Source organism: Vipera ursinii (assembly GCF_947247035.1).
Source record: "Vipera ursinii genome assembly, chromosome: 2".
Lineage (NCBI taxonomy): Eukaryota > Metazoa > Chordata > Lepidosauria > Squamata > Viperidae > Vipera > Vipera ursinii.
In genome coordinates this window covers 79335170-79348023 of record NC_139513.1, presented here as the reverse complement: position 1 = coordinate 79348023, position 12854 = coordinate 79335170, and the positions used below count along the sequence as shown (strand labels likewise).

At 42.5% G+C, this 12854-nt stretch overlaps 1 protein-coding gene across 3 annotated transcripts in view; it reads right to left on the bottom strand.

Annotated features, from left to right (window-relative positions):
- LOC310634369 (LON peptidase N-terminal domain and RING finger protein 1-like) overlaps positions 1 to 12854 on the bottom strand; it is a 49078-nt gene that overhangs the window by 24473 nt on the left and 11751 nt on the right. For all 3 annotated transcript variants that reach the window (XM_083352684.1, XM_083352683.1, XM_083352685.1), the window contains exons 4-8: positions 12693 to 12827; positions 11404 to 11527; positions 10314 to 10446; positions 1863 to 1977; positions 807 to 928 (exon numbers count right to left, since the gene is read on the bottom strand). In XM_083352684.1, coding sequence (XP_083208810.1) covers positions 807 to 928; positions 1863 to 1977; positions 10314 to 10446; positions 11404 to 11527; positions 12693 to 12827 — 629 coding nt within the window. The remainder of the gene's footprint in view (positions 1 to 806; positions 929 to 1862; positions 1978 to 10313; positions 10447 to 11403; positions 11528 to 12692; positions 12828 to 12854) is intronic.

Sequence of the window (12854 nt, the reverse complement as noted above, 5' to 3'; positions counted from 1 at the left end):
AACTTTTATGCATGAACACAAGGACACTGAGGTGAACCCTTCACGCTTGCTCAAAAAGATAAAATGCATGAGGACTATGAAATCTACCAAGCAGCCATATATATTTATTAGATTTACGTGGCCATTTTCCTCCATGAACTCTAAAGATCGCCCAAATGTTGTGTTCTATAAACCCACTATCTAGTTCACCTGTCCCATCAAGCATTGCTAGGGACATTCATCAACACCTGGACCCTTCCCTTATAGAAAGAGAGCTGCATTTGTCTGAATGGGTTTACTCAAACCTACAGGTATTCCTAAAATAAGGCATGGGGAAAATGGCCAGTTGAGCTCTGATATCAGATTAAAGAAGACACAGAGAGAAAAAGGCTTGAAGACATGATGGTGTGAGGCACGTGTTATGGAGCAAGGATGGCCAAGGAATAAACAAATAACTTATGATCACTATGAAAAGGTTCACTATCACTATCTAAAGCTTACCTTGTGTAGGTGAATGTATGAATACACAAGAGAGAGGGAGAAAAAACACACAGCACCGGTTTTCTAAATGCTGGAAAATGCTAAAAGTGCTGGGGAAGATAATTCATTGTTTCTGATTAATAATTGAAATAAACAGCAATGAATGAAGTTAGGGAAACCAGTTCATCTTGCTAAAAAGTGACCTGAAACGATCTTCCTAATTGTAACAAGCTTACTTTTAAGGACTGAATAAAACCGTCAAATATATTTTTCCAATTGCTGTAAAATAACTTTCCTGCTTCCAGGATTTTACACCTAGAATATGCAGCTCAAAGGTTCATATTTACTTTGAAAGTTCTACCATTTCAGCTTGGTGGACCAGTTTCCTTTCTGCCAGCTGCGAGGGGAAGACTGTAGTCATCAATTCTTCAAGCAGAATGGTAGTAGTGTATTTTCCAGCTCTCAGATACTGGAAGGAATCAAACATTCGTAATTGTATCACCTTGATATAGTTTACACACATTTATAGATATGCCTTATGTATTTTAAATCCATAAAGTACATCTTTTGTAGAATGGAAGATGGAAAGCATTCAGCAAAAGACAATCTGCTCCCCGAGTTCCTCTTTTGTACTTGGCCAGTTTTTAAGGTGTTTTTTTTAAAAAAATCCAGTACTGAATTGCACAGAACTGAAATCCCCTTTCAACAAAGTATCTTCCCAAAGAATAAAACTGTGGCTCAGGTGACCCACTGAAAGCATTTGCAAATATTTTCGTCTGGAAATCCCACCCTGAGCACCTGTCCATATGTAATGTTCATTATCTGGTGCCAAACACAAAATTGGTTTTGCGCTAATTCTTGCTAATACCTAGCAGTATTTAATAAATCTGTTTGATTTAGCACTTGATAAGGAGCCTAACATTTTTTTATCAGATAGTCTAAAGTACTATGGCTAACTCTTACGACTTACTGTAGACAAAATTATTCTCAAAGTTAATTTATTTTATTTATTACATTTGTATGCCGCCCATCTTGCTACCAGGCGACTCTGACCAGCTTACATCAAAATAAAACCGACAAATTGCTGCAATATTTGTACCTGCCAGGAGATGTGCTTTCATACACACCAGAAACACAGAAACTCTTATCTTAATCAAGGCCACTTTTATTACAAAACAAAAAACAAAAAAAACCACCAGTCAATAATGAAAGTCAAGGATGAAGAACATACCTACCAATTGGCAAATCCTGAAAAAGTGCAAAAAGTGCAAAAATTTAATATTCTTCAGAAGCATTGGGACTACAGAACTGGTTATCCTCTCCTTCCCCTTGATTACAGAAACAAAAGCACCCAGCAGTTGAAGGCAAACAACAGAAAATTGACCCCTTTTCCCCCCTCTTACCTCTCCCAGGCTTTGCTTGCAAAGTGGGCAGTTGGGTCGGTGGTCTAGGCAACGCTCCATACACTCTTTGCAGAAAGTGTGGCCACATGGGGTGGTGACAGGTTCGTACAACATACTGCAGAGAAAAAGACCATCTCTCGTTGGGCATTGACATGTTCATTAGCGAGCTACTTAAGTATGGGATGGATGGTGTTAGAGATTAAACTTGATTTGGGTGACAATATTATATAATGGAGTAAAAGCACCTTTAAGGAGTTAAACGGCCTAAGGGTGTGGCTGTAATTATTCCACATAAAAGAGAGTTAGATGTTACACATAGTTGTTCTTGTATATGTGTTTGATGTTAGTGTTTGGATACCTCTTGTTCTCTTGTTTGCTAACTTGATATTTATTCTCTCAAGAATCAACTGCTTGCTACAGTGTATATTGTTTTTGATATTGGTAAGCAGCTTTTGTATTTTGATACTATGTTTTTATGGACTGATTTTTATGTGCATGATACTGGATTGATATTTGGACTATTTCTTACTGTGTTTCTTTTTGTTGTCTGAGTAAAAATAAGTTATAAAACTCGTGTTAGTGCATTACTGTTTGCCTAAAAGTCCCAGTACAACTTCCACTGTGTATTAATAATACTCTGTTAAACAAACCATTTTTTTTCAACAACATATTCTAATAGATGGCCTGTCTATTAGGTGGCTGGAAAGAATTCAAGAAATGCTCATCAACCACTGTTCTGCCTCAAACTGAAGTAAGATATCAAATGGGATGCCACAGGGTTTGGCTCTGGGCCCAGTACTCTTGCACATTTCCATTAATGACCTGGATGGAAAGAATGCTTATTACATTTATAGACTACACAAATCAGGGTGGGAATGTCGATACCTAATAAGACAGCAGTACATTTCTGAATAATCTTAAGAGGTTCAAGAAATGAATGGAAAATGACAGCATAACATTCAACAGAGGCAAAGGCTGAGTTTTTCACTTAGATCTCAAATGCAAAGGCGTAGCATGAGTTATTACCTAGCTTGGTAATGATACTTGAGGAAATGATGACTACGAGCTAAATATGAATTAGAACTTTAACACAGGAGGTAAAAAGGGTAAATGCAAGAAGCTTCAGTTTCAAAATGACAACAGATCCCTACTCTGATCAGACTCCATTTCAAAGACAGTCTTCAATTCCAGGCACCTGATTTAAGATAAAATGGAAACAGTTCAGAGAAGAGCAATGAGGATGATCAGGCAACTAGTAACTAAGTGCTAGGAAAAGAAGAAATTTTGCAGAAGAGAGTTTAAAAATCTGTCCATATAGACCATTCTAGTTGCATCACAATTCAATAATATCAAGAGAAATATGTTGCTTTCTTGGGACATATGTGATGGAAAACATAATAATCAGTTTACAGGATGAGAAGAAAATTTTTTGCAATGGTAGACGGTTTTGTAAACAGCAAGCTCCTGTGTTAACTTGAAATAAATGGCTTCTTCCTGGTTCACAAGAGAGAAGTTGCAAAGAAATGGAGAAAGTCTCCACTGCAATGTAAGGTAAGATAAATTGGTTCTAAAGTGAAAAGTATTGAGTGCTCAAACTCTTGTAAGTCTAAATCAATACTTCCTGTTAAACACTTTCTTGAAGATTTACTTTTAACTGAATCAGCTTCCAAGAGTCGAACACTAAGATTCCTAACACACCTGACAACTACAGATAGTCCTTGGGTTATTACCACCTATTCAATAACCATTCGAAGTTATGATGGTGCTGAACAAGGGAGACTTACAACCAGTCCACTAAATTGTGGCTGTTGCAGGCCTGGCTCACAATTATGACATTGCAAGTGTCACGTGATTGCAATTTCCAATGCTAACATTAAAAAACTACAATACTCACACTGTGAAACAGAATTATGTTAAAAAAAACAACACTGTTCTACAATTTCTCAGCACCAGTCCCGAAATTGTTCCACTCCAATTCCATCACCCTGCGCCACTGTATGATACAGCCAGTGTTTCTATTTCCCACATAAAATATATATTCTGCAAAATAAATCAATTAAGGTTAACTGCCAAAGAACCCTCCTTTCTTACTTTCTTTGGAATATCCATCTTCAAATGAAACAAATTTCAGTTCATTACAAAATAGTACCACTCTGCAAAAGATATTACACTGGCACGCTGAGTTGGATAACAATTTCAGAGGTCAAAGAAGTCCTCTATTAAGTTTTGTCTGGACTTATTTTTCAGACACCCATCCCTTTATTGTACTGAATACTGTCACGACATTCTAACCCACTTTTGGTTTTTGTTCACAGCCTTTTCAGAGTTCAGGCACTGAGGTCTGCATGTCCATTTAATATCTTCCAGTATCCCCTTTGCATCTCAGACCTAGGCACAATTTCTTTGCCCCATGTCTCAAGGTCTTTCACCCATACCATTACAACTGGGGAGAGGATGTAGAGGGCAAGAACCACGTCAGACCAGAGGTGGGGGGTTTTGCAAGCAAGCTCATTTTGCCTTCTTTTCTATCAAACATTTATGATATGATATCCTTAAGCTTCTTGGTAGGAAGCTTAGGGCTAGTCTTATGTAAAGCTGAGGTGGCTTGGGGCGTAAGGATTATGCGGAGACAGCAGGCTTAAGTTGAATGTTTATTGAGGTACCCGACACGGACTTAGCCGGCTTCTGCTCTTTTTATAGCCAGCTGGTGGCTGGCTGGACCAATCAGTCTTTTGGTTTCCTCCCGCCTGAAAGCTGGACCAATCAGCTGCGTCTGGTTTTGACAGATAAGGAATCCTCGTGGCGGCTGTGCATGCGCGGTCGGCAGTCGGGCTGACAGCTGAGAGCTGTCAGCTGCTGCGCCTGTGCATTAGCCAGCGGCAGCTTTGACAGCTGTCAAACTGCCGCGTGTGTTCCTGTCAGCCGTTATTTACCTCATACAACTGTCGTTAACTTGAACTACTGTAGTAACAACAATACATATAACATTAATATATAACATTAATATATAACACCCCTTACCCTTCCCCCGAACTGGTGTTTGCCCTGCCCCTCGGTTGTTGTTTGTTGCCTGCCCATTTGGTAGGCTGGTGGTTGCCTTGTTCGGCCGGAGCGACGAAGAGGTGTTTCATTGCCCTGCACCCCTTCCCCCTGTCCTGGCTGGAGAAATTAAGGTCGGTTTGGTGATTTTGAGTTCAAGTCATTGTGGAGCCCCGTCTCCTTCTGGTGCCGGACCTGTGAGTTCTGTTAGGTGTTGGGGGCTCCGGTTCCTCAGCTGGTCGGTGTGTCTCCGGATGTGACCATTGCGACCCGTGTCTATAAGATAAGACAAGGGTCCTGTTTGGTCTATGACAACACCCTGGAGCCACTTAGGTCCATCTGAATAGTTCCGGGCCCATACAGTTTGTCCGTTTGTAAAAGTTCTTTGCGGAAGGGGTTGTTCTGCATCGGCATTTGTTCTATCAGGGTGCATCCTGTCGAGCCTGGTGATGAGCCATCGCCCCCAATGTAGTTCTGCTGGAGATTTCCCTGTGGTCGTGCATGGGGTGGTGTGTTGGGCTAGCAAGAACTGGGCTAGCCGCCGGTGCCAGTTCCCTTTGATAATTTTCCAAAGGGCATCTTTTGTAGATCTTACCATAATTTCAGCCAGACCGTTAGACGAGGGATGGAATGGAGACGACGTGACATGCCTAATAGAGTTGCCCTTGGTGAATATCTGAAATTTACAAGAAGTAAATTGGGGCCCATTATCGAAGACCAAAACGTCGGGGAGGCCATGTGTGGCAAAAAGCCCGCTAAGCACCTGTACAGTGGCGGTCGTTGTGATGCTGTTGACCAGAACAACTTCCAGCCACTTAGAATAGCTATCCACTGCTATGAGGAATGTCTGTCCCTGAAAGGGTCCTGCGAAGTCTAAGTGCACCCGGGACCATGGGTTCTTGGTTGTTTCCCATCTGTGGATTGGGCTTTGAGGTGGAGCTGGCCTTGTTAACTGGCAGGGATAGCATCCTGCTACATGGTCCTCAATGTTTTTATCAATGTTTGGCCACCAAACATAGCTTCTGGCTAGGGCTTTCATCTTTACAATTCCCGGGTGTCCCTTGTGTAGTGTGCGTAAAGTTTGGGCTCTGTGCTTTTCTGGAACCACTACCCTGTTGCCCCATAGAATGCATCCCAATTGGGATGACAGTTCCTGTTTTCTTGTAAAATACGCCTGGAACTCTTGTCCCGGGCATGTGGCTGGCCATCCCGCAGTAACCCACTGCAGTACTTTGCAAATGGTTCTTTCTTTGGCTGTGGCAGAGGCGATATCTTTTGCCGATAAGGGGCATTCAGGTAGTTCTGAAATCGCCAGGATATTTCCCGCAGGAGCTGGGTCTGGGTCTTTGTCTGGCAAGAGTAGCCTGCTGAGCCCGTCAGCGTGCCCCAATTCTTTTCCCGGTTTGTGGACAAGTTTGTATGAGTAGGCTGATAAAAAGATTGACCACCGTAATATTCTCGGTGATAGGATTTGGGGCATTAATTTGTCCCATGTGAAAATGCCTAATAGGGGTTTGTGGTCAGTGAAGATGGTGAATTGTCTGCCGTACAAGTAATCGTGAAACTTCTTCACGCCGGCGACAATTGCTAATGCCTCCCTATCTATTTGGGCATAATTTCTTTCAGCCTTAGTGAGAGTCCTGGAATAGAATGCTATCGGCTTCTGTATTCCATTTTCCTTTAAGTGACTCAGGACTGCCCCTATTCCGTATGGGGATGCATCGCAAGCGATGCATAGGGGCAGATCCTCTCTGAATAGTGTAACCATGGAACTGTTACACAGGATGTTTTTTAGGGCTTGGAAACTGGTGTCATGCTGTGCCATCCAGATCCATGGGCTTCCCGTATCCAGCAGCCTATGTAGGGGTTCGGCTATGGTGGCTTTATGGGGCAGAAATGCATGGTAGAGGTTTAATAGTCCAAGGAAGGCTTGCAACTCCTGTCTGTTTTTGGGTGTGGGGGCTGCTTTGATGGCCTTGATTTTGGAGGTGGTCGGGTGAATCCCCTGGGCATCTATTCTATAGCCGAGAAGTTTGGTAGAGGGAACCCCTATTGAGCACTTTTCTTTTTGAAGTTTGAGACCCACTGTTCTAAATCTGCTCAGAACAGCTGTCAGTCGGTCTGCTAAATTTTGTTCAGATTCTCCGGCGATGAGGACATTGTCGAAATAGGGGCAAACCCCGGGGATTCTCTTTAATGTTTTCTCCATTATTTCCTGGAAAATCCCTGGGGCTGCCGATATGCCGAATTGTAGACGCTTAACTTTAAAAGCCCCGCAGTGAGTGACTATGGTCTGCGCATCTGTGGTTTCTTGGGTTACCGGGAGTTGCAAATACGCCTGCGCCAGGTCTAATTTGGCAAACAAGGCGCCGGAACGGACGGAGAGGACATCTTTCACCGTGGGGACTGGGTAAGCGTGTGCGTTTAAGGCTCGGTTAAGAGTGGCCTTATAGTCGGCGCAGAGCCGAATTTGGCGATTCGGTTTGATTGGGGTAACTATTGGGGTTTCCCAGCTTCCTCCGTCTGTAGGTTCTAGGACTCCTATTTTGACCAGGTAATCCAGTTCGTCCTCAATTTTCTTTTTGAGGGCGAACGGAACTCTCCTGGCCCTGATTCTTATGGGTGGGACCTCAGGGTTTAGTTTTAGGGAAATTGGGGGCCCCGTGTATTCCCCTAGTGAACCGTCGAAGACGTCTGCAAATTGCTTGCAGACGGCATCAAGGTTTGCAGCCTGTGTGGTGTTAATTCCGGTTAAGTTAATGCCTAAGGCTTTGAACCAATCTAGCCCGATTAAGCTGGACTGGTCCCCTTGAGTGACTAGAATGTTAAGGGGTCCTCGGAATTGTTTAAATTCCATGAAAATTCGGGCTCTCCCTTTCAATGGAATGGGGGTCTTTTGGTAGTCCGCCAGGTAAATCTGGGGGGTTTCAATGGAATTTGCCTCCGGTTGTGTTGGCAAATTTCCCTGAACGTTTTCCCTGAAATTAGGGTAACCGAGGAGCCAGAATCTACTTCCATCTTGCAGGGGACCCCTTGTAGATGGGCTTTAATTTTTACTTTAAGGTTCAGTTGATGGCCCTCTTCCGATCTCATACCTGGGGAGGTTGCCTCGAGCTCGTGGAGGTCCTTGCGGTTCCGGCTTCGGCATACGGTTCTGATGTGCCCGGATTTACCGCAGTTGTGGCATTTGGCATTGCGGAACTGACAGGAGGTTCTGGGGTGGTTTCCCCCACAGCTGGCAAAGGTGGCTCGTGGTTCTTTAGGGTTGTTCTTGGGTCTTGTCCCTTCCCCTCGATCGTTTCGGCGTGTTTGCAGTCTTTCAAATCGCCATTGAATGGCGTCCACGTCGGTTGGATCCTCTAATTCCCCGACGTCTCTGGGGGCTATTTCGTCCTGGTGCACTGATCCGTGTTGTCCGTTCCCGGCTTGTGCAAGGTCTCCTTGGTGGCTGTCCTCGTACTCCAGAATTTCCCTCGTGACTTCGGCTAAGTTTAGAGTGAGCTTCACGATGATTTTCTTTTGGAGGCATTCGACCTTAAGCCCGATAACCAATTGGTCCCTGATCCGGTCTTCCAGATCCGGAAATTGGCACCATCAGGCGGCATGCCGGACTCCTGCGATGAAGTCGGTCATGGATTCACCTGGCAGCTGGCGCCGACGCGCGAACTGGACCTTCCAGTATATCTCCGAACGCGTCGGCATATAATGCTTGCTGAGTTTTTCTGTCAGCTCTGCGTAGGCCACTTCTGCGACCGGCTCTGGACTGCAAAGTCCGACAGCCACGTCGTATACGGCTGGGCCACTTAGATACAGGAGGGCTGCCGCCTTGGCCCGGTCCTCTGTGATCTTGCTGACTAGCAGGAACCCTTCGACTTGGCCCAGATGCGATTCCCAACATTCTGGGTGTCGGGTGTCAAATTCTCTGATCTGTGCGAGGTTGGCCATACTGTCTCAGTCCTTAGTACTGCTTCGCCTGGATGTGGGAAGTTATAACTTCCTAGTCAGTGACTTCAACCGTGACTAGCTCTGAGCCTCTGGAAAGTTCCCTTTCCTAGGCTAGCGACTTCAGCTCGGCGAAGCAGATCCCACGCTCGTCGCCAGTGAGGTGGCTTGGGGCATAAGGATTACGAAGAGACAGCAGGCTTAAGTTGAATGTTTATTGAGGTACCCGACACAGACTTAGCCGGCTTCTGCTCTTGTTATAGCCAGCTGGTGGCTGGCTGGACCAATCAGTCTTTCAGTTTCCTCCCGCCTGAAAGCTGGACCAATCGGCTGTGTCTGGTTTTGACAGCTAAGGAATCCTCGTGGGGCTGCACATGCGCAGTCGGCAGTCGGGCTGACAGCTGAGAGCTGTCAGCTGCTGCGCCTGCGCATTAGCCAGCGGCAGCTCTGACAGCTGTCAAACTGCCACGTGTGTTCCTGTCAGCCGTTATTTACCTCATACAACTGTCATTAACTTGAACTAGTAACAACAATACATAAAACATTAATATATAACATTAATATATAACAAAAGCAGTCCTGAATAGCCACATGTTTAACTCTTTGGATTGTTGAAATTATTATTTTAAATTCTAATGCTAAGCTGTACTTCTAACAAAAACTTCAGTACATAACCATCACTATTTCCCTCTCTTTTTTTAACAATTAAAAAAGACTTTCTGATATCATACCATGCAGTCGGGTACCACTTCGTGTTTCCTACGAGGAGTGTCTCATATCTGACTGGTGAAAAACTGAGCGTGCATTACTTGCACGTCATTAGCAAGAGCGTCCATCAAAATACACTGGATCTTAGCATGAATAAGAATGTACAGATCATGGTTTTTATGATTTTTCTATTTATGAAAACGTATAATAATTTTGAATAGTACTTTATACCAAGAGGAAGTGCAAATACCTTTCAAAACCTGGCTCTTCGAGCTCTCTGGCCCAGGCTGAGAATTTTAATTTTAATTTTAATTGGGGTTTTTATTTTTTCAGGGATTGATGTAATTTTTTAAATTGTTTTTAACTTTTGTATTTCTTGTTTTAAATATCCTGTAAACCGCCCTGAGTCCTTCAGGAAAGGGTGGTATATAAATCTAATAAAATAAATAAAAATAAAACATGTTCTTTACTCTTCGACAAATAAGGAGAGAGTTTATCCCCAAGGCTTTTTCAGAAGTCTACTGATTAGAACCACTGGTGGGATTCAAATATGTGAACAACCGGTTCTCTGGGTGGATGCCACTTCCAGAAGTCCATTCTGGGCCTGGGCAACAAAAAAATTAGCTACCGGTTCTGCCAAACTGGTGAGAACTGGCTGAATCCCACCATTGGTTAGAACCGTAAGAAGATACCTCATGCTCAATTTGTACCTCAGAAGCCTTTTCCCAGCAGCTCTGATTACTAGGCCTTTAATTAACTGACCGTATACAAAGAGAACATTCCAAGTCTGAAGCAGTCAGGAAGCCCAGCAAGGCTGGACAATAGTCTTTCGTTGAGTTTGTATCTGGTGATCTAATTCCTGATGTCTCTGGTGAGGCCTCCTCTTCATCCAAATCTGGTTCACAGAAGGAAAGAGCAAAAGGCAGATTATGAACATTACACACTGACCGCCTCCTCACTGAATCCCACTTTTATCCCACTTTTTGTTTTATAGGGGCAGAGATCTGGGTAGACCAAGTTGTGTAGTTGCAAGAAGCTATTTTGTAGGGTTCCCCTCCCCCTTAAGACCAAGGGTCTATTATGGTGTTGCGCCAAGTGGTAATTAATTTCACATGAACACTGGCCACTTATATCTATTTCGGGCTCTACTCCTGCAGCCCAGACATGTTACTTTAAGTGTATAATGCCTTTCAGTCATGAAAGAAAGAAGAGTATTCTTTTATATGTACTACTGTCTTCCAATAAAATCCACAAAACATTCCAATTAGACTATAAATTAAAACTGGAAATATAACTGCCCAGCAGCAATAGAAATGGAGCCAACATATCCTGGGCCATTAAACCCCATTCAGGATACCACTTGCTGCAGGTTCAGATAAATCCTATTATATTCATCTCCAGCTGGGCCCCAAAATCACTAGAAAGATCCAGTATATACAGAACCAGGTCTCTTCCATAAATCATGCTGGACTGAGTGTGATGCAGCTAATTTTAACATTAAACTGGGCTACCTTCTCTACCCTAACATTTGATCAGCATTAAAACAATGCAATCTGATCAGGTCCTTCTTGATATACAACAGGCATGATTCCTTGGGGCTTCCTGTAATAGAATTTGGCCTTGAGAACAGTCACATGATTCCAGGGTTTGGGGAGCATGCTCAAAGAACCTGTGTAAGGTGATCCTGCTGGGTGGTGGGTGGTGGAGATCAGATGACAGAAAAAGATTTTCAAACACAGGGCCAAAATAATTTATCCTAATTAGGGCAGCAATTATTTCTCCTAGGCAGAGATAAGAAGCTTATTTTTAAAAAAACACACAAGGACTTGTAAACATTTATTGATATACTCACCTTCTTTATTTGCAGAAAGATCTGATCTGTTTTTGTTCCTCATGCATTGAGACATGGGAAGTGCTGCCTGGCAATGATCAGGCATAGTTCCTTCCAGCCAAATTGCCTTTTCTTTCTTCATATCCTATTTAATAAAGGAAAGTAAACACCAAACCAAGGGTCACAAGTACAGCTAGGAAAACACAGAGACAACACCACATACTCCCAAGCTGTATTTTACTCATGCACACATATTATTTCTTGATACAGTTACACAGCATGACACCTTCTGCTGTTTGCTACTTCCAATGAAGTGTGACCACATCTAAGAAGGGAATTGTATAGAGACTGAATCAAATTTCTTACACTAGAATTTCTCGGATATGTACTGATCCACATATTCTACACAGACATAAAGTAGCTTTAATCACTTCACCAGATCAATGGACCCACAAAGAGTACATGACAGAAACATCTGTCTTTTTGACAATTTGAGCCTGATGGGCTAGCTGAACTTAAAAGTTCCTAAACTTCTTAAAGTCTCATTTTATTCACAACTGAAAAATTGCACAAAACTAGATAAGGGTAACTTGCATGTCATTTGGATTAAGGAGTTGCAGTATGTGTTTTATCAAACCACCAACAGTTAAAGCTTTAATAATTGAGAATTTAGACCTGCAGGTTTTGATCCTTCTCTGTGTTATAATCATTTTGGTTTAAAATTCAGAGGATTATAAACTGTGGTCTAATAAATAAGGGGAAAATATATAAATGTAATACTGAATGATAGCTTGAAAATTTGGAACCCATCAAAATATGAAGATCTGATGCTGTTGCATATTTGAATGTTCTAATCTCCATTAACTTTATTTTTTAAACCATTTCATGTTCCTCTGTTATTTTTGTATTGTTTTTCTTACAGTTTAATTATTTCCTGATTTATCTTTGCTTTGCTTTTTGTACTAGAATGCATTATGGTACTTAATGTTTGTTTTTAATTCTTGTATTTTTGTTATTATAGATTAAAAATAGAGATTGTTTAAAAGTAAAGGAGTTAATACAATTCTGCGAAAGGTAAGATAGGCTTCCCCAATCCCTACAAATGATAGCTAGTTCCTTTGTGAACAGATGAATGTACAAGAACTGCTGTAAGTGAGAAAACTAGAGGTGAGTGGACAGTCCTGGTGTGGTTGGAAACATATTTAAGAGTCCACGTGGAAACCCTTTCACCAATGTCCCATCACATACAAATACATATTTTTGTTACACCATCTCTAAATTTGGAACTGGTATCATCCCACATGACTTACCGGTAGGGGTTCTTCTTCAAAACTCATAAGAAAAGTCAATTGTTCCCTTGAATTACAACCTTCCAAGTTCTGACTACCATTGTTCTTCAACTCCATAACAGTGCCAGGAGTAGGGGAGGCATCATTTCTGAGAATCTGCAGCAGAAAGATTTTTACATTGGT